Raw genomic sequence first — 23,405 nt, 5'->3', positions numbered from 1 at the left:
GTGCTTTGTACCTTTTTGGTGCAATAATTGTCATCAACCCAATAAGGAATTGAGATAAATTCACAATATCATATAAATATTTTGTACAAAGAGGCAAAGAAAGTGGAACAGGGAGCGTGGAGAAATGTGCAAATGTTGTAGCCTCCTGTGTGTGCTCTTCTCTGGCCAGTCCTGGTACAGTGGACAATCTTAAGACCCCATGTCCCTTGTTCCAGAGGAATCAAGATTTCAAGGGCCAGGTTCTCATCTGGTGTAAAACTGTGTGGGTCCATAGGACTATACTGATTTATGCCAGTTGAGGATCTAACCCTGTACATTGATTATTCGGAACGTTTTTTCTTCTAGACTATTGAGCCTGAGTCTCAGCAGTTGTAAGTTGGGGCCCCTGTGCTGAGATCAGTGGATTTGTGCTGATTTATATCAATGATCTGGGCCATAGTCTTTCCCTCAATCCCACAGATACCCTGAAATATACTTTATTCAAGCAGGTGACTTCAGTTGCCCCTCCCCTTCTGCTCTGGTTAACGCTGTGGTGCCTCTTTCCTGGTGGGCATGTAGGAGGCTGGTAGTTCTCTCCCATCCTTTCCTCCTCCATGCCCAATGCTGCTGCTTCTGGGGTTGCAAATATCTCCTTTCCAGGTGTGCAGATCCGACCTTCAAGATATGCCAGAGCATCATTCCCTCGCTGCTTGGTTCCCCTGCACCACCAGCCTCGACAATGCTCAGGTTGCTGATGGGGAGAAAACACCCTTGGATGATGAGAGTGTTTGGCTCAAAGTAAGTGTCATTGAGCACCTGGGCTTAATAGGGAGGATACTTTGTAGGAGTCGGAGAGGGCTTTCCTATCCTTGTCCCACGCTTTCAGGGATAAAGGACAATTTTTTCCCTTCCTCCTGTCCTGGAGTAATGAAGAGCTCTCCTCAGCTGAGTCACAAACTCATCAGCTACAGCCAGGTGTTCTACAGATGAGTTGTAGCAACTGAAAGCCAATGACTGGCACATGTATCACTTGTTTCGTCCCCATTAGTATATAAGTCTGTGGCAGCAATCCATCCTGGAAGCTGCCAGCGCATGGATCACCGCAACGAGGGAGACAGAACCCTACAACAGTGTTCTGTAAATGAAAAAGCCATTGCTAGGCAAATACAGTAATTCCTCGTTTAACACTGTAGTTATGTTCCTGAAAAATGCTACATTAAGCAAAACGATGTTAAACTAATCCAATTTCCCCATAAGAATTAATGTAAATGGGGCAGTTAGGTTCCAGAGAAATTTTTTTCACCGGACAAAAGACTATATTTTTATATATACACACACATATACACACACAGTATAAGTTTTAAACAAACAATTTAATACTGTACACAGCAATGATGACTGTGAAGCTTGGTTGAGGTGATGAAGTTAGAGGGTGGAAGAGGGCGGGATATTTCCCAGAGAATGCCTTACTGCTAAATGATGAACTAGCACTCGGCTGAACCCTCAAGGGTTAACACATTGTTGTTAATGTAGCCTCACACTCTACAAGGCAGCATGAATAGAGGGAGGGGAGACGGCATGGCAGAGAGAGACAGAGACACACACCAGGTGTGTGTGTGTGAGAGAGAGAGAGGCGCATTGCCCCTTTAAGTACGGTGGCCGCACTCTAAGTACATTGCCTTTTTAAGTAGATTAGTAAATTGAGACAGCAGCTGCTGCCAGCAAACTCCCTCCCTCCTGAGCCCTGTCGTGTGTCTCCCCCCCCCCCTCACATGGAGATAAGGTACAGAAGTTGGGGGGAGGATCGGGGGGAGTGGGACATCCTGACATTAGCACCCATCTTCCCCCCACCTCTGCACAGCAAGCAGGAGGCTCCCTGAAGCAGCTCCAAGGCAGAGGGCAGGAGCAGCACACAGCACTGGGGGAAGAGACAGGTGAACTGCTGGCAATTGATAGCCTGCTGGGTGACTGCCGCTCAGGGAACTTAGGGGAGCGGGGAGATGATGGGAGGCTGCCGGTCCACCCTGGTTCCAAGCCCCCACCAGCCAGCTCCAATGGGCTGCTCTTTCTGCAAGCAGTGGACAAAGCAGGCGGCTGCCAAAAAACATTATAAGGGAGCATTGTGCAGCTTTAAACAAACATGTTCTCTAATTGATGAGCAATGTAACGATGTTAATCGGGACAACTTTAAGTGAGAAGTTACTGTACCAAGAGGGGTTATTTGGGATTTTACTGTTAGTCTTCAAGGGCACCTTCAGCATCGCCCTTGCTCCAGTGCAGAGTGGGCGCAAACTGCTGCTGTTCTGCTTTAGCTCAGTTTTCATACAGATTGCGCTGGTGTAAATGACTGCACTAGGGGCAGTATGGCCCCAAGGCCTGTGGGCTGGTCTCTTCTGGGAAGTGAGAAGGCTGGCCTGGAATTCCTGACCATGCCCACAGACATGTTAGAGAGGATGGGAGTCAGGGCCTTTTTGACCTGGCATCTGAGACTCTATTCCTCAGTTGCATTGGCCTCAACTCCACCAGGGAGAGTAAAACCTGGATTTTAGTCACATAAGGAGGACTTGAGTAGAAGAGACACAGGGAGCCGATACATCCATTAGGGGGATGCAGTTCATACAGTGCTGATTTTCTGATTGTAACCACAGTTTAATTTTATGTGGCTGCTGCCTTCTATTATTGGGAGGTTGTTATTTGTCTTTGCTCTTTGCGTACAGTTTATATGGGGCATGTTGCCCTATTTAGTCCTAGATTGCTATAATTACCTTTTGTTAAGGCACTCGGCAGACTTAATGCATCATTAATCATTGGTCAATAAACAGTGTTATTACCTTTCTGTCCCTAACACTCCTATATCTCTAACATCCTATGACTCTACAGAGAACTGTGCCTCCATAGTCTTCATTCTCTTCTGCCTCTATTTCTTGGACCTTCCCTCTGGGTTCCCTACTGTGCTTATGCCAGGGCAAATACCGTCCATTTCTTCCTTTACTCACAAGAAAAAAGAAGGCCCCCTCTTTGTGCTGCCTTGATGGAGGCTCACTTTGCACTTCTCACCAGGATTAACTCATATTCCAGTGCATTGGAACTTGTGGTCAGATGTTTATATGAAAGACTTTCATTACTGGCTCCACACGCTCATTTTAGGTGTGCTATTATTTTCTGCCCATAAAATTGTTTATGGGCTAGTAATAAATATGCCTATGTTCTTTCTCTTTTATAGTGTTTGCCTGATTGCTAACAGATTGGTCTGGGAAGCAGGTTTCTTATTCACACATGTGTGTGAAAAAACACTCTCCCATAGCTTCATATAGCTGTTTACGCACACATCTCAGTAACACATGTGTACACCTCCACTTACAGGACTATTTTAATGCTCCATGTCACATGCTTTAAATGAGCAATCAAATCACGCATTAGGTACAGGATTCCAGTTATATGGAATGAAACATTTTCAACAGGTGGCACTAAAGAGCAAAGAAATCATTGTGCCCCTATATGAAGGCACAGACGTAAATGGATGTGGCCATCTGCTGAAGAATGCAAATATCTGTGCAACATAACTAGCCTCCCATAGTGCACCTCAGCATAGCTGGTATACTTGCAGATATGAGTTATTCTGATATATGGAGGAACACTTTCCAGTGGCAGTGCTTTGTTCTCTATTTCCTACACATCAGATTCGGGGAAGATTTGGAGTCATGTCAGAATGTAACAAGCAGGAAATTAAGCAAAAGAAAAAAAATTACAAAATAGCCAACTGCAGCTCAATCCATAATAAGAAAAAGGAAGCACATGCAGGGAATATTTAGTGAAATAAGCCAGATACGGCAATTCTAACTTAGAAACAGATTTTGCCAAGTGCCTGCACAGGGGAGCAGTAAGGAGGGATGGAGGAAGGAGTTTCCCCAAAATTGGCACAAGCTGAGGATCTGGCCCTCACAAGTTAGGTTGGGATGAACGCTCGATATTGAGGTGCTTATCCAACCTCCCCAAGCTTCTTGGGTGTGCAGAACTGGAACTCTCCATGGTAACATGCTTCCTGCTTTGGAGCAGGTTGTGGTGCTGATGGGATTGACCTTCATGTGTCTCAGGGCTTCCAGTCCCGGATGTGAGATGGAAATGCAACAAGCGTGAAATAATAACGGGAGGGAAATGTTCCTGGGAAATTGCCCAGCCTCAGTGATGGTTGAGTGGGAATTTGGGGTGAAGGTGCAAAAAGATATTTCCTCCGTCTTGCTTTGCCCCATGGCTGTGCCAGCTTTTTGTGGGCCCCAGTGAGTGGCTGCAAAGCTGAAATACTTGTCCCATCCTCTGATCAGTGTATCATTGCTCACTGTCCTGAGCTCACTGGGGGGCTCTTGGGCTATTCCTCATTATGAGGTGGCGCAAGGGTGACCACATATCTGGTTTTTGACCCAAGCCAGAGCCCTCACTCCCTCCTGCACTCCAGCCCCCTGTGCCAGCCTGGTGAAAATGGGCAAGTGAGTGAGGGTGGAGAGAGCGAGCAACAGGGGGAAGGGTGATGGAGTAAATGGGGGTGGGGCCTCGGAGAAGGGGAGGGGCCTCGGAGAATGGGAGAAGCAGGGGCAGAGCAAGGGTGTTCAGTTTTGTGCAAGTAGAAAGTTGGCAATGCTCAATACACACCAGCCCTCTTCAGTTATGGAGGGTCATCACCCATTTGTTTATTTGTTTAATCAATAGCATTACTTCTAAAATGCAAAGACCTATTCCGTGTAGCTCTGTCTGCTTTGCCATAATCCCCCACCCTAATATCCCCTCTGGCGTTGTACCCTCCTGCCCAGGTGTGCTTCGACAGACCCGGACTGGCCACCTCAGTCTTTATTTTCCTGGCCTCTGATGGCGTTGCCCTGAGTGACCAGCACAAGCCAACTGTGACCGTCCAGTTGGGGGATGAGAGGAGGCACAACCACTCGCTGGGTGAGTGCACTCAGAGCTGACATGAGGAGGGGAGCTCCCCTTTCCCTTCTCCTCCTCTGCTCCCTTGGCATCTGAGTCCCTCTCTGCTTCACCCTGGGCTTTCCTTTGCGGGGAGCGAGCCGTCTAGCAGAGTCTGAGGAAGCGCCTGAGCAGCTAAGGCAGGGCTGTGTCAGACAGCTCCTAGCAAACAGCCCAAATTGTTATGGCCTCTTTGGCTCAACCTGAGTTCAGTGGGAGCTGGGAGAGCTCAACACCTCTCTTTCAGTGTCCTCCTTGAGCACCTTCCTGCCTCTTTTGTTGGCTGGGACGTCTGTGCCTCATGGCAGACCAGGATGAAGGAGGCTGTGGTACCCTCTGTTTGGTGGGACAGAGGGTACCACCTCTCTGCATCCCGTTTCTCTCAGCACGGGCTCTCCCTCTCCTGCTTTCTTGACCCTAGTCTAGTTGCTGGTTGGCCCAAAGCAGAAGGATTTGCCTTTGCCTTGGACATGTCCTGTCTGATTTCCTTGCTGGGAAGGAATCCCTTGCAGGTTGTTTAGTGGAAAAGGCAGACCACAGGAGTAGCATCTGAGCTGTGGAATAACCCCAGGCAAGCTAAACAATCCCAGAGTTGGGCTAATGGCTTCTCTCTCTCTTGTTACTTCATCCCCATTAGGGACCCATGAGCTGTCATGTCAGCGGAACCCATTGGTCGTCAATGTGACCCAGGATTTCCTTTTCCACCGGATCACGTCCGTGCTGCTCAATTTCTCCTCCCCATTAGTGGGCATCTCAGCCGTGGCCTTGCGGACTTCCTCCCTCCTCAGCTCTTCTGCACTGAACACCTGCCTCCTGGAACATGAGGGACATGGCCTCCAGAGACACAGGTACCACATCGTCTCGAATTCTTCTGTGTTGTTGCTGGGCGAGGGCCATCACTCTTCCTGCAGAAGGTGACATCTAGCTTAGAGCATAACTCCTAAGGGCTCTGCCAGAAGGAGACATACTTTCATTCAACTAGAGCTGCTACCTCCTTGTTCCTGGACAAACACTGTAAGTATAATGACGTCGAGCTGGAGCTGTGAATTCTAGCTCAAGAAGCCAGACCTGATCTGGCTCTGATTTCCAGAGGGCTAAAAATAGAGAATAGTTTTGGTGGTACAAGGGGTGTGAAGGATGAGCCACCCCAGATGCCTGCCAGCTGTTTCAGACAGGGCAACTAGCCCTCCTGCTACTCACGGCACCATGGCTTTGCTCTATTCTCGATCAGAGCTAGAGCAGGCATGTAAGGAGTAATCCAGGGTTGGTAGCTCTTTCTCATCTCTAATTTCTGCTTCTATCGCAGTAAAGAGTCTTGGCTGGAGTAGAATATAAGGGGCCCATGCAGCCACCAGATGAAGGGCAGTGCAAGTGGGTGAAGTCCACACCAGGTTTGGACATCAGCTGGAAATCACAGCAGTTCCTGTACCCACCCTACCCCGCTGCCCTTCTCCCTCTGCTGCTAAAACAATAGACATTCTCTCTGGAGTTAGCACTACACTTTTAACTTGGGCCCCTCTCCCTCTATACATGCATGCACACACTCCCCATCCCCCTTTCTGCTCAAATGGTTCAGCGTTGCACTCAGACAAAAGGTATCGAGGTTTGATTTACTATCTGATTGCAGGGAAAAATAGTTGGGAAAATAGTTCAGTTTGGGTGTGTGTGTGTGTGAGAGAGAGAGAGAGAGAGAGACAGAATCTTAGTGTTAAAAAAATGTCATTAGGATTAAGTGAGATGATGCTAATATTAAGGTCCCCTGAGCAGCCCTGATTCAGCCCCTTGTTGTATAGCATTATGATACAGTCTTTAATTACAGAAACAATGAGGAGCCCTTGTGGCACCTTAGAGACTAACAAATTTATTTGGGCATAAGCTTTCGTGGGCTATAGCCCGCTTCATCAGATGCATGGAATGGAAAATACAGCAGGCAGGTATAAATACATGCACATTAAAAAATGGGAGTTGCCGTACCAAGTGGGGGGTCTGTGCTAATGAGGTCAAATCAGTAAGGGTGGATGTGGCTCATTCTCAACAGTTGACAAGAAGGGGTGAATATCAACAGAGGGAAAATTACTTTTTGTAGTCACCCAGCCACTCTCAGTCTTTATTCAGGCCTAATTTGATGGTGTCAAGTTTGCAAATTAATTCCAGTTCTGCAGTTTCTTGTTGACGTCTGTTTTTGAAGTTTTTTTATTGCAGAATTGCCGCTTCTAAATCTGTTATTGAGTGTCCAGGGAGACTTAAGTATTCTCCTACTGGTTTTTGAATGTTACAATTCTTGATGTCTGATTTGTGTCCCTTTATTCGTTTGCATAGATAGTGTCTGGTTTGTCCGATGTACATGGCAGAGGGGTATTGCTGGCAAATGATGGCATATATCACACTGGTAGATGTGCAGGTGAACAAGCCTCTGATGGTGTGGCTGATGTAGTTAGGTCCAATGATGGTGTCCCTTGAACAGATATGCGGACAGAGTTGGCAACGTGGTTTGTTGCAGAGATTGGTTCCTGGGTTAGTGTTTCTGTTGTGTGCTGTGTAGTTGCTGGTGAGTATTTGTTTCGAGAGGGTGGAGGGGCTGTCTGTAAGCGAGAACTGGGCTGTTCACATACTATTTGTCCTGAGGAGCCCTGCCTCTGTCAGGCCTTGATCCAGCAAAGCATTTAACCATGTGCTGAACTTTTAGCATGTGAGCAGTCCTATTGACTTGAAAGATCTACTCACATGCTTAGAATGATGCATGCGCTTGTCTCAGCATGCTCAGCGCCTTGCGGGATCGAGCCCTGGACATTCTGGCATTGAACATAACGTGCTGGTTAACAGCATCCCTCGGGAGATAAAGTTGAAACTTCCCAAGTCAGCTTTGGCACCCACCAATCTCTCATTAAACTCGGAGAGAGAGAAACACGAGGAGAGCGACTCTCCATAAAACAGACCATTGGCGGGAGCTTGACAGACGCCTGCCTTTCCATTTGTGTTTTGATTTCCTTCCACTTTACCACTGGATGTCCCAGTCCTGTTCCAAAAAGCTCCACTAGGGAGGGGAATCTCCTCTCTTCCTGCTTGGATTTGGGTGCCATGCTAGATTCCTCAAATACCTCTGCCCAGAGCTCCCACCCCATCCCTCAGAGGCTGCTCCTTTACCAAGTCTCACGCGGCTGCTTCAGTAATAATACTAATAATTAATTAATAATAGCAACACACTTTAATTTATCGGCGTCCAGTGCTCCAAGGCCTCCAAATATCTCAGTAAAGTATGTAACTGAGGAGCAGTATTTGCAGAATAGGGCAGCATGTTCCAAATAAATCACACTGCAAAGGAAAAGAGGGAAGAACTGACATCCAAGATTGAATGAATAAATAAATAATGCATAAAGCACATTAAGAGCCAGCGACACAGAGCTGGGAAGGAATTAAAGAAAGGTAGTAAGATTTGTTCTAACGATGATAACAGATGATTATGATGATGATTGATGATGCAAAGTTTGGCTGTGGATCCCGATCCTAATTTTTCCAAAGTTTAGAAGGGTCCATATCCAGTGTTCACATTCAAGCAATTATGCAGATAGTGTCCAACTGGGAATTTGGAATTTGGCCATGCTCATCTCTAATACTAACTGTTACAGTTGTTATAAGTTTTCTTTATGAATGGCACTGCACGAAAGAATGAAGTAAGTGTGTGTTTATGTGTGTGTGTATGTGTGTGTGAGAGAGAGAAAGAGAGAGAAAACAGTAATGTGATGTAACTGAGTTATACAGAGTTCTGGAATGCGTAACCGGAGTTTCAGGATGAAAGTGATTTACATAGCAACAGAAATTGTGGCTTTCTTAGTGAATAAACTTGTAAGCGTTGGTCTCAAGCCCTCACTGAAGGGCCACTATTCACCTGAAATCGAGTCAGTTTCCTTTTGGGAGTAGTCACAGGAGCCACACATGCCCCTCAGCCCCTGCCAATGGTGTGATTTTGTAATTACATTTTCCCAGACTTAAAAATATATTTCTTTCTCCAGTTGCTGTGTGAAAGACCCACACAAACAAGATGGGAAACAGACTGATACTGAAGGAATGGTGGAACGGGCCATGCACAAAGGCTGCCAAATACACAAAGAAAACAAATGGAAAAGATAGGGAATGGCATATTTTTTTCCCTATGATCTCTTTATTGAAATCTCAGGGAGGTTATTTGTAGCAATAATAGATACATTTCAGACCAAAATATCATTTTTAAATGAGTGGTGTCCTTTTAAGTACTGACATGAGATTGCAAAGAGACGTATCACATCGCCTTCGCGCCATACGAAAGCAGATTTTAAAGTACATACCACCCTCTAATGAATAGCATAGCTTTACAAATCCTATGTCTGAGGCCTCTCTAGTGTAGCTCCCCTGAAGCCAGCGGACTCATGCAAGGCATAGAACTTCATGAGTTGATGTACACCTCCTGGGGTTGCTGGGAATCGGACTGAATCCACAGCATAAGCTTTGTAAGCCTCACTCATCATGCCAAGTGGAGTCTACACCTTCTGTGATTTTTCTGTGGGTCAGGCTCACCTAATGAGGTGCTGAGCTGCATGAACGCATCATCTGCCAGCGGTAGAACATGCTCACCAGCAGCAATAGGTATCATGGGGCTAGTGGTACCTCGTCGTACTCCCTTTGAAGGAAGGAGACTTTTATGGGAGGAAAAGATCACAGGGGGAGGGAGACAGCTGGGGAGGGGGAGTCACACCTCTGAGCTCGTGGCATATGGGCCAGTGTGTGGAGGCAAGTCCTGGGGAAAGGGGCAGGTTTGCATGGACTGAAGGGATGATCCATCTCTACCTCTCCTCAGGCTTTTGTCTGAGCTATAGGAGAGGGGATAAAATTGTCGGGGGAGAGATGCCCCCTCCTGGCTCTGGAAGAGGAGCCACCCTCCTTGTCATCAGTGTGCTGAGTTTGTCCTGCTGGGTGGTAGGGACAGGAGCCCACATAGATCTTTAAACCTACTCTTTCGTCAGACATCATGTGGACTGTGGTGCTGGCCAGTCTGCTTTGTCCTGGCTCAGTTCAGCATGGTCCTGACACCACAGTCTGTGGCAGCTGTGTCTTCCCTTTCCTTGCTCTGTGACTTCCCAGTGCTGGGGGCCTGGGGGCTCTTTCTCCACGCTTTCCAGGAGGCATCATGGTTAGGCAGGGCGCTAGGAGCCAGGATGCTGGGATCTGGTTCCCTGTTTTGCCACTGACCCTCGTCAGGCGAGCCATTCCGGGGGCTGATTCACAGAGATGAGTGCCTGCCACCTCAGGTGGAAGGAAGAGTGCTCAGTACCTCTGGCCATCAGCCCCCCAGGACTGGATATTCCAATGAGCTCCTCAGGGTAGGTGCTGTACTTGTTTGAAAATCGGGATGTGCTGGGTACTTTGGAAAATCTGGCCCATGTTAAAATGGGAGCCGAGCTCTTTTTGAACCCTCGTGGGTGTGCTGAGAACTTGGAAGTCTTGCCCTCTGTGCATAAATGTGGGCATCCAAGAAACGGGGCATCCAACATTAGGGCCTTCTGCTTTTCTTTGCCTCAGTGTCACCACCTATAAACCCAGTGTAACAGCACTTACCTTCCAACCCGGGGTCTCATTAGGAGTCAGGAAAGTGCTTTGGGTAGCTCGAATGACGGGGGCTTTAGAAGTGCAACATATTCATATCATCCCCATCTTATGGACAGGAGGGTCACATACTTGGCGGGGAGAGGACCCATAAAGCCTGGCTCCCCTTGATTCCTAGTCTGCAGAAGCCATAATAACAATAACAGAGCCTCTTTACCAGCTCTGGTAGGGCCTGTCTAATTATTTCCCCCTTTCTTTCATTTTAAAAATGATTTTCAAATCCAAAACAAACATACAGAATATTAAAACAAAGCCTAATAATACATTGGGTATAAATGCAGGTGGAGTTTGGGAAGAAAATACCCCATGAAAGTTCAGGAATAAAACGTATTAGCAGGTTCAGAGACTTCCACTCACCAGTAAAAGATGAAATCTGTGGTGTTCCAGTAAAGAATTGAACTAACCACACATGCAGTGTGTATGTAAGCCTATTATTAAAAATAACCCCACAAAAGTAACAAAGGAGACTTGGAAAAAGAGATTTCTTGGCCTTAGTCTAGTTTCATTTCCAGTATAATAAAAATAACATCCCTGTGTTTCTCTTGCATCTTTCATCCTGAAGGATCCCAAAGTGCTCTGCAGCCTGTACTTCAATAAAGAGATCACACACGCACACATGAAATGCAGGCATCTCCGGTGAACATGGCAGTCATTCTGCACTGGCAATGAGACATAGTTGTTTCAAAGAGGGGAAGCGATTAGTCTCCCCAGGTGAAACTGCAGGAGGAATTATAGAGAGTACAGAAACTGCCTTAAGGATCACAAGCTGTCAGGCCTTTGAACGTTGTTTCCTCAAAAGATGTCCCCACCCTTAGTGCCCTCTAACACCATGCTGGGTCACGGGTGCAGAGTGGATGGCAGCACATTGACTCCCCTCCTCACCTGGCATGGCAGGAGCAAAAGGTTGTGCTTGCTCCCTGTGCCAATGCTGGGAGACTGAGTTGCTGTCCTCCCTGATCCCACATGGGATCAGCCATTGAAAGCTCCTAGAAGCAAGGAAGGAATGATTTCAGCATGTATCTCGTTAGGACCTGAGCCAATACGCACTGAAGCCAGTAGGAGTCTTTCTATTGACTTCAATGGATCTTCCCTTAATCCCTTAGGATCCAGTAGGAGGTCTACAAAACTGCTAATGTCACTGTAACTTACAGGGGTGTGAAGAAGCCACCCCCATGAGTGATGCAAGTTGCAGCAACCTAATGGCGCTATGTCAGCAGGAGACGCTCTCCTGTTGGCATGGAGCATCTTCATCAGGCACACTGCATCGATGCAACTGCGCCAATGTTAGACTTCTAGTGTAGACTAGCCCTATGACATCCTATGCCGGGCATGTCTACAGTGCAGCTGGGAGCAAGCCTCCCAGTCCCGGTAGACAGACTCGCATTGGCAGGGCTCAAGCTAGTGTGCTGAAAATAGCCAGGGGGTCAGGTGGACTTGAGAGCCCATGCTGCAGTGCTCACAGTGCTATTTTTAGCGTGCTGTCTTGAGCCCCGCTAGCATGAGTCTACCTATCCGGGTTGGGAGGCTCACTTCCAGTGCCGTGTAGACATACCTTCCTTGCACCCAGAGTATCTGAAGTGGCGCCTCTGCCTGGTACTTCAGCCCCTTCCAGTTAATTGCTTTTGTTCTTCATCCAGCCTTTCCCTTTGCATGTGAACACCGAGCCACATTCCCTCCTATTTTCTTTGGTATGGACTGTACATCAAGTCAGGGCAGCAGATTTTATTTATTGACTTTTTAAACTGCATTTTATTTTTAGCCTGTTGGAGTTTACGTTTGCTTGTGCTGGGAAGTGCCTTGGCAGTATTAAAATCCAGTCTGCATTGTATTCTTGTTCCCCTCCCCTCCACCCCCAAAGTCTTAAAGGATTAAAGAGAAATTTGGTTTGGGGGGTTTGGAAGTTTTTAATTTTTGCCTTTTCTTGTTCAGCAAGGGAAGAATTGCAGTTCCCTAAGCTGTTCCCTTAGCGTTCAGGCCCAAGTATCTGACTTTTACCTAGGAATGATTTGGCCTTAGGTTTTGGTAATTAATTCCCAGGCCCCTCCAAAGCTGGGCTATCCCCTACTGAGAGGGTGAACCTCGAAAGGAGAGCTGGACCTCTTGGTGGGGATGATAATGGGAGGACTAGGGTAATAGGTGGGTCACAAAGATAGGGCAGAGTGGGGAAGGGGAGGAGGGAAAGAAAAGGAGAAGGACAAGAGGGAAACAAAGGAAGGAGAGGGGAAGAGCCAGGGAGGTGTTAGAGGGAGGGATGCAAATGAAATGGAAAAGGGGACACAGGTTTGTTTGAAAAACATTTGTTCCAAGGTGGTTTAGCACTGGTGAAAGGTGTGGGGCTGAGAGCCCCATTTATCACATACAGCATCACAGCAAGCTTCCTCCAGGCTGCTCCACCCACATGCCTGTCATCAGACGTGGAGGGACCTGCCCCCCCCCCACATTTCTAGAGGAGAAATTCAGATCTGGATAATCCTAGTTTGTAGGACTGGATTTTGAATTTGGCATGGATAGACTCCAGCTCTGCCCTGAAGTCTCCTTCCAGCTGTTTCTCCTCAGGCAGTGGTATACCCCTGGGGCCTTCCTTGGGCATTAGTGACAGGCATGTAGGACTTGATGGATGAGCTTTGCCACCTGGGGAGCTCGTTTCGGTGAGCGGTTCTCCCATCCCCAGAATGCCCAGGGCCAGGGCTGTAATATGGCAATGCAGACAAACTTAGGTGCATATGGCTTTTTTGTGGGCAATGCTCTTTCTTCTGCTATATGTAGGCCATTTCTAGAGCTTAATGCCTTGTACATTAGCTATTCAGAATGCTTGAGCCATCTCGCTCAATTTATAATCTACAATAAAAACACATTTTCCTAGCTTGGGGTACATGATTGCACTGAAATGGCCTCTGCCTTTGTCATAGACTCTTAGATTCATAGATCTGAAAGCCAGAATGGACCATTAGATCATCTAATCTGCCCTCCTGTATAGTGCAGGCCACAGAATTTCAGCCAGTTATTCCTGTACTGAGCCCAATAACTTGTGTTTGACTAAAGCGTCTCTTCTAGAAAGCCATTTTAAAGGGGTAGGGGTTGTAGAGTTGATTTCCAGCAGTATTGTCAAGGACGTTGCATTCCTTGTCCAGAGACAGAGAGGTGGGCAAAGTAGTCCTGCTCCAAGCCTTCTTTGTGATTGTCACATAGGCCCTGTCTACACCAGAGAAGTCACTAACATTGATTCATTGGTAGGAATCAGAGCAAAGCTGGCACACCAGCTGTCTGCCATTTCCAGCACAGCATCATCTAACCCTGCTAGGAGCAAGTCTAACCAAGGAGGTGCTTATAACTAGGTCAGCGGCTGGAACAGCCTCTACACTAGGGCTCCTAATGTTGCCAACAGCAATGGACCTGAGCTGATGTAAACAACGGGGGGCGGGGGGGATTTTTCCTCCAAGGCCTTGTGGCTTCTTTGTTAGATACCATCCCCTACCCGTTTAGCACAAATATGTGTCAGTGAAAGGCACCCTAGAAATATAAAAGAAAGGGGGAAGGTTAAAAATTTTGTCAGGGCTGAAGGCAAGTCGCCTTCCCAGTGAGAAATGTACTTGTTAGGGTGAGGAAAAGAGATGCTGCATGATTGGTCAGCTCTAAAAAAGGAGACACTAACTCAAATAATAGGACAGGAAAGGCCCTCTTCATCCTAGGAACCAGGAAGTCTTGAAGGCAATTTGAGGAGTCCCTGTCAATGAGCTCCCGGGACATAAGGGGATGCTCAGTGCTTGATTTCTCAGTGTGGCATGTGGGATGAGAATAAACCACACGAGATTCCTGTGGCCACTTGAAATGGGCTCTGGGGAGAACCATTGCTAGTTGGTTGTGCACGTCTGTGGGGAGGGACCACAATTTGTTGGTGGAATGTGCAGTGTAAGGAGAGATGGAAATTGCTCTTGGAGGCTTGCATAAGTGGATGTTTTATTTTTTAAAATATCAAAAATCTTTTGAAAAGAGTCAAAATGAAACATTTCATTTCACCCAAAACAACATTTTTATCATCTTTTTCAATTCATAAAAATTTACATTTTCAGTTTGACCAGAAACAGTTTTTTTAATTACAGCTAACTAAACAATTGTGACTCATGTAAACTCAGTTTATAGACATTTTTCCAGTTTGTGTCATAGTTTTTCTATTATGGGTATTGATGTGATGCTTGGCATGACCATGTATTATAAATGGGATGGATGGATGGACAGATAGATAACCTCACCATGACAAAGGCACGAATTACTGTATTGAGGTTCTCATCAAAGAAAAAAGGTCATAACCTTCTAGTCAAGTGTGGATAACAAATCAGTGGTGTTGGCTGATGCTGCTCGTTAGTCAATCAGAAACAGCTGAGAATCCAGCAGGACCCCACCCCCTCCAAGCTGCCAGTTCTTTTCAGTAGCTTCCTATAATCTACAAGCACTATTCTAATGCTGTCCAGATTGAGTCTCACCAGCTGTCATCAGTATTTCAGGTTCTTGGCCAATGAATGTCAACTATAGCATCTGGCAGGGAGAGGCCCTGTGTATACACAGCCCCTTTGTGTGTGCCTTAGAAGTGACAGACTTGCTGTCGCTATCAAAGAGGGAATTAGGAATCTGTTCCCACCAATCCTGCTCTAGTGTTGAGATCTGGTGGTCCAAATGGGAATCAGGACTCTTGGGTTCAGTCCCAGGCTCCGCCACTGCCCTGCTGAGCTGTTTGGCAAGTCATGTCACTTCTCACTGCCATATTCCTCTATCTGTATAGTAGGGATAATAACACATACCTGCCCCACAGGGACTTTGAGATATAATTAGTTATTGTCTGTAAGGTGCCTTGAGAGTCCTTGATAGAAGGTGATATCTTGGATGGGGAACTGTGACAGGGTCAGGCCAGATGGCTATAGGAGAGTGTTAGAAGGCAGATCTATTAGTTCCAGATTAAGTAGATCCCTTTTCCCTGAGTAAGGTAACAGGGGCAATTCCAGAACAAGCAGGAACTTACTGGAACCAATTAAGGCAGGCAGACTAATTAGGACACCTGGAGCCAATTAAGAAGAAACTGCTAGAATCAGTTAGGACAGACTGGCTAATCAGGGCACCTGAGTTTTAAAAGGACCTCACTTCAGTTTGTATTGTGCATGTGAGGAGCAAGAGGCACTAGGAGCTGAGAGTGGGAAGGCATATTGCTGGAGGATTGAAGAGTACAAGCATTATCGGACACCAGGAGAAAGGTCCTGTGGTGAGGATAAAGAAGGTGTTGGGAGGAGACCATGGGGAAGTAGCCTAGGGAGTTGTAGCTGTTGTGCAGCTGTTCCAGGAGGCACTATAGACAGCTGCAGTTCACAGGGCCCTGGGTGGAACCTGGAGGAGAGGACAGGCCCAGGTTCTCCCCAAACCTCCCAACTTCTAATCAGATACAGGAGGAACTGACCTGGACTGTGGGCTCTACCAGAGAGGAAGGTCTCTGAGCTGTTCCCTGACCTACATGGTGAATCTCTGAGGCAAACAAATCCACTAATAAACACAGGACCCACTAAGATAGAAGAGGAACTTTGTCACAGGAACGTACTATAATTATTAGAAAAGGAGACACAAAAATGCTCCCTGCTCATACTCAAATGTGTGGGGCAAAGAGAGTGAAATTGTATTAGAGTAACAGAACAGGAACAAGCACCTTCCTCAAAGAAGCTGCTTTGGTTTGAGGGAAAAGAGAACATGAGAGAAGACCTCTCCCAACCATCACACCACGTTGCATCATGCTCCACCAAAGGGAGAAATCTCCCTTACTGCTTTAGCAGCATGAGATCCCAGAGGAAAATTCTTTTTCCTTCTGCAAAAGACTATGGAGATTTCCGGTAGAAACTGCACTGAAGGAACTTCTCACACATATACAGTCACCTCTCCTCATTTATCCATCAATTTGTTTTTGCCGGATTGCTTTGGGGAGGCATCTCTTATTTGATTGGCAGCATGGCTCTGATCCAAAGCCCACTGAAGTAAATTCCAAGACTCCCTATGACTTCAGTAGCCTTGAGCTTCCATTGTCCATCACCGTGCACGTTGACAGCAGTATAGAAATCACTTCTAATAATACTTTTCATTTGTTAAAAGTGTGACTTAATTTTTAAAGCTGTTTTGATAGCAGCCAACGAGACTGCAGCCTGGGCAGATGTTACAGCAGATTTATGGATGATTTATGGTGCCTTAGGTTCTGTTTGGTTTGGTTAAGCCCACCAGTATTTTCTGGGCTCTTTGAAATATTCACAATAAAATCCAAATTGTCATGTTTTCAGAAATTTGAGGTTTTCTTATTTTGCTTTGCTTGCAAAATTGGTCCAATTTTCTGAAAAACCTGCACAGTTTCACAGCTGTTGGAGCCCTCTTTGAGCAGTTTCAGATATTTCCAGATTTGAAATTTTGTTTGGTTGATGAATGTTGCCCTCAAGCCCCAGGGGATGGTTCAAAGCATCACATAGTTGTTTGCCAAAATGGCCATTTTCCAAAATGTCACAACAAATCGTTTGTTTGGGCTGCAAAAGAGCCTGGGATACAAACACCAGTATTTTTCGAGATGTTGCATGGAGGAAAAAAATAATATTGGCTACTTCATTTTTCTTGCATGACCCTCATCCAAAATATCTAAGTGTCATGGGACTGCAAGAGTGGGCTGATGGGATAAGCTGTATCCATCTGTTATAATCAACAAGAGAAAGAAAGATCTATTTCACGCTGAGGTCAGAGCTGTGCTGTCTATGGCATGTCCCCACAGATACTGCTAGGGGAGTATAGATTCCCTGGGCCATTATGGACAAACACTTGTTCCTGAGAACCATACCAAACCATGATATGCTATAGATTCTAGCCTCTAAACTGGCTGACCATCTTTTGCGTGTTTGTAACGCGCCGAACATAATGGGATCCTAAGGGCTGCCACAGTACATGATGTTCTTTTTATGAGTACTGTTCTCCTGAAAAGGAAATCTGTGATCAATGATCACTGAAACCATTCTGGAGACAACCAAGCCAAGTCCCCTCCCTTGATATAACTCCTCTGAGGTTTATGCCAGCAGAGCTTTTGACCCAGCCATTTTTAAGCACTATTGTAGCTGGTATAGTTCTCATCCCACAGCCTACACTTGTCACCCCATCCCCAAGACTGACAAGGCCCTGTTCAGTATCAGAACTGGCAAGCAGCATATTAAATGGTCTCCAAATGGCTCCACAGCATCATTGCAGCACAGCATGCTGACACTGCGTCGCTGGCTCATGAGCTTATGAAGTTGCATCACAACATAGATGTGCAGCAGACATCATGGTGCTGTGGCACAGAAATCAATATTGCAGGCTTCCTAGTTTTGTCAACCCAATATTCCTCTTCCTGCTTGATGTCTTTGCCTGCCTTTCTGTAGTAGATTGTAAGATCTTTGTGGCACGGACCTGGTCTTATAAAGTGCCAGAGAAGTAAGAACAGGACAAACTCCTAGTGACTATAAGCGTCTCAGGGCAGGGACCACTTTTTTGTTCTATATTTGTACTGTGTTTAGCACAGTCGGGTCCTGGTCTAGTACTAGAGCCCCAGGGTGCTACTCCAATGCAAATAATCAGTAGTAATAAAAGTGGCGTCCTTAGGGTGGTTTGCAGAAAATAAGCAAATTCCCTTAGGTCACATTCCTTGTTAGTGTGAGACTGGAGACAAGAAAATGTCCCAAGAGAAAAGACCCACCTTTCCCCACACACACACCCATACACCTGGAAAGGTTACATTGATTAAGAGCTCAGATTATTCTATGGGAGGTAAGCACAGGGATGTGGAAGGGTTGTGCCCTTGGGTATTGGGGCACAGTTATGGAGCAGTACAACCGCATGGGGAGAGAGGAGAGGAAGGTCTACAATTGGTACCAGATGCACTCGGAAGCTAATGACCTGACAAGCGCTGTGTTCATAAAGCAAATTCTTTCAAAGGGAAGCAAATGGAAATATAAGCTAGTGAAAGAATTTGCAGTGGCTGCCCTGAAACCATTTCTCACTTCATAAACAGGTCTGTGCAGGAAAAACAGCCTTTTTTTTTTTTTGTGGTCCTTTCTCTTGCCATTTTCCCCTCCTCCATCCACCTCCAACCCTGAATGGGCTGTTCCGCGCAGGTTTCCATGGCAACTTTGGCTAATGGGACGTGGCTGGAGTCAGCAATGAGTTCTGTTCGTTCTACGCATAAGTCCGCAGCATTTTTTGGTGACTTCGCTCAATGGGACCATTTGTCCATGGTGGCTGAGTGGGTTCCTTCGACACAGATGGCTCCTGCAGCTGTAACACCTGGTGCTAGCAGCCTGTGAGCTCTCGCAAGCTGAGCTGTCTTGGGATTTGGATGGGAGACCTTCGGGGCCAGGGGAGGACTCCAGCTGTTACAGGAAGCTGTGTGGCTGATTCACTAGGTAGCACTCTTCCCTCTGAGCAGCTTTAGGGGTGCTGTGCCTCTTGAAGGTACTTCCATTTGGGGGAGCCATAAAACGAAGGTCTTGAGCACTTGCAATCACTAAATATCCCCTGGCACTTTTTTTGCAAAAGTTGGAGCATAAACCCCAATGTCTTGGCCAAATTCCATTCCAGGTAATTACATTCTGTGTATTTAATTTCCCTCTGCAATTTTAAGTGGCTCCAGCATTCCTTCTTCATTTACTCGATTGTTGCACAGTATTGCTGTGGTCAGTGACAGAGTAGCCATGTTTTATCCAAGCAGTGGCTGCGTTTCCTTGGCGGGGGAAGTGAGCCCTCTCCGCAAACAGGGAGCAGTCTGATGGAAAATCACACTTTGAAAGCTGCCCCATGCTCTCCTTGATAATTCTGAATATCTTTTGTACAGAATGCAGTGTGATTATTTTTGTTTGTGGTACAGTAGCACTTTGAGACTCCAGCTGACAGACCAAGACCCCGTTGTGCTGGGTGCTGTCCAGACACTCAGTGAGAGATGGTCTCTGCCCTGAGTGGCTTAGAATCAAAATAGACAAGACAGGATGTGTGTGTGAGAGGGGGAAAGATTAAGGAAATGAGACAAACAGAGAGAGCACAACTTGGGAGGGAGTCTGTGGTAGAGCCAGGAGTGAACCCTGAGCACCGGGCCAGCACCTTAATCACATGCCATCCTTCCTCCTACTTGTCTTTTACTATAATAAGTAGACTAAATTCCTGGCTGCATGCATGATGGTGCTAATGGGTAGCAAGAACACCTCCTGTCGAGAGTAGGTAAAGCCCAAATCCTTGACCCATAGTTACTCCATATTCAGTTTTTTAGCACATTTCCCTTTTTAACACCCCCACTTGACAGTTTCCTTGCTGACCCTTCAATCAAAGCAGAGATGGCCTTGTGGGGAGAGAAGAGGGACAGAAGGAGTCGCAGAGTGGGGAAGATGGTCTGAGAGGAACAAGGGAGAGTGTCTGAGGCCATGTCTACGCTACAGACACTGTAGTGGCATAGCCATGCCTCCAGAGCTGTGTCGCTGTAATCCCGTAGTATGGACACAGACTATAGCTACAGAAGGGGTTTTCCTATCACTGTAGGAACACCACCTCCCTATGTGATGGTAGCTAGGATGACAGAAACATCCTTCCACCAACCTAACTGTGCCTACACCAGGAGTTAGGTTGGCGTAGCTCCAGTACTCAAGGGGTGTTGAGCCCTGAGCTCCATAGCTATGTTGACTTGAGTTGTAAGTGTAGACCTGGCCTGAGCTTCCACACACTGTTCAGTCCAGGATGTATTTAGCTGCAGTGGATAAGTGTCCAGCACACAAACCCCTCAGCTCAGTGCTTTGCTGACACAGACTTTGCAGGAGTTGGCTACATGTGTACTGGGTTTGTTCAGGTCTCCATAAGGGGTTTTTTGGGGTTGTGCCTGCACACGAGTGACCCTAGGGGAGGAAGGCTGCTCAAGTGGTTACAGGATAGCCTGGGACTTGAGAGACCCCTATATGTTTGTGTGTCTGAATGTGATTGGATGTTTTAATACAGTTCACAAGCCTTTAATAGCATGACAAGCTATACAAGAGTTGTCACAGTGCATACAAAACACAGATCTCCCTCCCTTGATGCAGGTATCGCTCGCTCTGAGATAGGTGTGACAGCTTGTGTGTGACAGAGACTGTGTGTAGTTGTCAGTGCATGAGGCTGCCTGTGAGTGCAGATGAGCACTGTGTCGTTCAGAGGGAGGTGTGAGAGTACGTGGGAGACTGTGTGTGAGCCAGGGGCGGCTCTAGGCATTTTGCTGCCCCGAGCATGGCAGGCAGGCTGCCTTCAGCAGCTTGCCTGCGGAGGGTCCACCAGTCCTGCAGGACCAGCGGACCCTCCGCAGGCAAGCCTCCGAAGGCAGCCTGCCTGCGCCCTCGTGGCAACCGGCAGAGCGCCCCCCGCAGCTTCCGCCCCAAGCATGCGCTTGGTGTGCTGGGGCCTGGAGACGCCCCTGGTGTGAGCGCAGATGAGCACTGTACTGTTTTAACTTGTGTAGCTAAATGATGAGCGATTTCCCCTGGGATTTGCTTGGTAGCCTAGTCCCTGCCCCCATTTCCATCTGACGACCATTAACATATGACTTAGAGATACAGGCTTGCATCAACTTATACATTTGTAAAGTAAACCCAAACGTCTGGGGAGATCCCTCATGCGGGGGCTGTGTTACATGGAGCAACGCGCTGCTGCACTTGTGGCTGTGGGTTGTCCTGGGATTCTTTCTGGCAGGGTTGGGGCTCCTTAAAATCCATAGAGTCCCCTCAAAGACCCTTGTTTGTACATCTCTACTCAGCTGTCACAGCTTTTCTGAGTTTCCAGGGGGCTCTGATTTCCTAGGGTTCCCTTTGGGATGCAGAGATGTGGGAAGCAGATCCCCAAGCAGCATTGTTTTATGTCCTGAGCCTGTGAGATGCTGAGCACCTGCAGTGCATCTCAGGATGTGCCCTTAGTTATTATTTTCTAATGAACAGCTGATGGGAAGAAATGGTGCGAATCCTCAAGTAGCATAAATTCAGCACTGAAGTCAGCAGAGCTACACTGATTGACAACACCTGAGGATCTGGTCCAGCATTTCGTAAAGGGACAGTCTCGGGAGAGGGGAATATCGGAACAATCCCTTTGCCTGCAAAAGGAACCTTCGGTCTTTTAAAATTGTCGTGTGGGTTATTGGTTGTTTTTTTTTGCCATTTTTACCTTTTGCACTCGAAGCCTGCTCTTGCTAGACTGTCTCTTTGTATGTGTTTGTACAGCTTTTTATGTGTTTGTACAGGTCACACTGCACCTAGCAGCTAAAGCTGAGTTCAGGGCCCCATTGCACCAGGTGCTGCACATACCCATAGTGAGTGGCAGTCCATGTCTCAGAATGCTTACAACCAAATAGGTCAGACAGATGAAGGCTGAGAGGAGAAACAGAAGCACAGAGGGGTGAAGTGAGGAGTCCAGGGTCATGCACATGGCAGCTCAGTGAAAGAGCTGGGAACAGAACTTAGGTTCCCTGGCTGCCACTGTACTGCTCTCTCCACTAGACAGCACTGCCTCTCGCCCAAGCGTAGGACTGGGGCCTTAGCTGTTAATGTGTGGGAGTTTGTGTGCTGGGAGCAGGTGGAGATTAAACTAAGGCAGAGCCGGGGGAGTGGGGGATATGCTGGGATCCAGTAACTCCTGGCACAAGAACACCTCTTCTCCCCAGAGCAAATCTTCATGAGTGCATGCCTAAATAAGAAGTTGTTGGATATGGGGTGGTTTGAGCCCCCTCACGCCATCCTTCCATTGGTGCTGCCATCTCTGCAGATTAGTTAATAGAGGACTAGACTGCAGGGAAACTCCATATGTTAACCATCTGCCATCCAGCGTCTCCCTTAGGAAACCAAAGGAGCCGGTGTAGAATGAGCTGAGCTTTACAGCCTGCCAATCTGAGAGAACCCCAAATCCAACCACGGTATTGTCTGTATTGACCCATCCTGGGCTGGACATTGGAGCCCTGGACACCGACTGCACTGACCCATACCGAGCCGGGTACTGGCATACGGGGCATTCCCTTGTGATGCCGCAAGGGAGGAGCTCCTCCCACTGCAGAAGTGCTGGGATTCCCCACCATGGGGAGCTGCCTTTTGATTCTCTTCTCCCACCTTTGTCTCCTCTACAGCTGTGCCCACTGGACCTGTGGGGAGCAGGGCAGCTGCATGCCACTGCAGCTTGACCATGCCTTTGTGAACTGCACGTCCGGTGGCCTGGGACACATGAAATGCACTGTTGTCTGTGAGAAGGGATTTGTCCTCCAGTCCAGCAACGGGAAGAGTCTGAGCCCCAGGGAGGTGAGTTCTGGTGGAAATAACCATGCAACCTGACTGAGTGACTGCTAGCTGAGACAGTCTGCTACCCAGCTCCCTCCAGCTTGCCTGGGGCATCCCCAGCTCTGCCAGTGCACCTCAGTCCTGACCCACAGCGCTCTTTGATTTATTCCAGTGCAGGACCACCACCCTCAGCAAGACCAGTGCCCTTCAGTCCCAATCCGTGGCACACTGCTGTTCCAGACCTGGACCCCTCTCAGCCCTGCTAATGCACCTCAGTCCTGACCTGTGCCACCTACTGCTCAGTCAGTCTGGGGCCTGTTTGGCAGCAGGGCTCCCAGTCAAGCCAAACTGAAGGATGTTACTGTGAAGTGAAGAGAGATCCCCCAGGGTATAAAGATACTCCTGGGGACAGGGCTGGTGCAAGGAAGTTTCACGCCCTAGGCGAAACTTCCACCTTGCGCCCCCCCAGCCCTGCAGCAGCTTCCTGCCCCCCCTCCACTCTGAGGTGCCTCCCTTCCACAGCAGCCC

The 23,405-nt window shown here is 47.5% G+C and overlaps 1 protein-coding gene across 1 annotated transcript in view; it reads left to right on the top strand.

Annotated features, from left to right (window-relative positions):
- Window positions 1-23,405, top strand: part of PAPPA2 (pappalysin 2) — a 184,458-nt gene that overhangs the window by 92,711 nt on the left and 68,342 nt on the right. Inside the window, exons 11-14 of the mRNA XM_032804788.2 lie at window positions 640-777; window positions 4,785-4,920; window positions 5,576-5,786; window positions 22,730-22,898. Of these exons, the coding sequence (XP_032660679.2) occupies window positions 640-777; window positions 4,785-4,920; window positions 5,576-5,786; window positions 22,730-22,898 (654 nt within the window). The remainder of the gene's footprint in view (window positions 1-639; window positions 778-4,784; window positions 4,921-5,575; window positions 5,787-22,729; window positions 22,899-23,405) is intronic.

The sequence above is a fragment of the Chelonoidis abingdonii genome, chromosome 7, assembly GCF_003597395.2.
Source record: "Chelonoidis abingdonii isolate Lonesome George chromosome 7, CheloAbing_2.0, whole genome shotgun sequence".
NCBI lineage: Eukaryota > Metazoa > Chordata > Testudines > Testudinidae > Chelonoidis > Chelonoidis abingdonii.
This window is presented reverse-complemented; position numbering and strand designations above follow the sequence as displayed.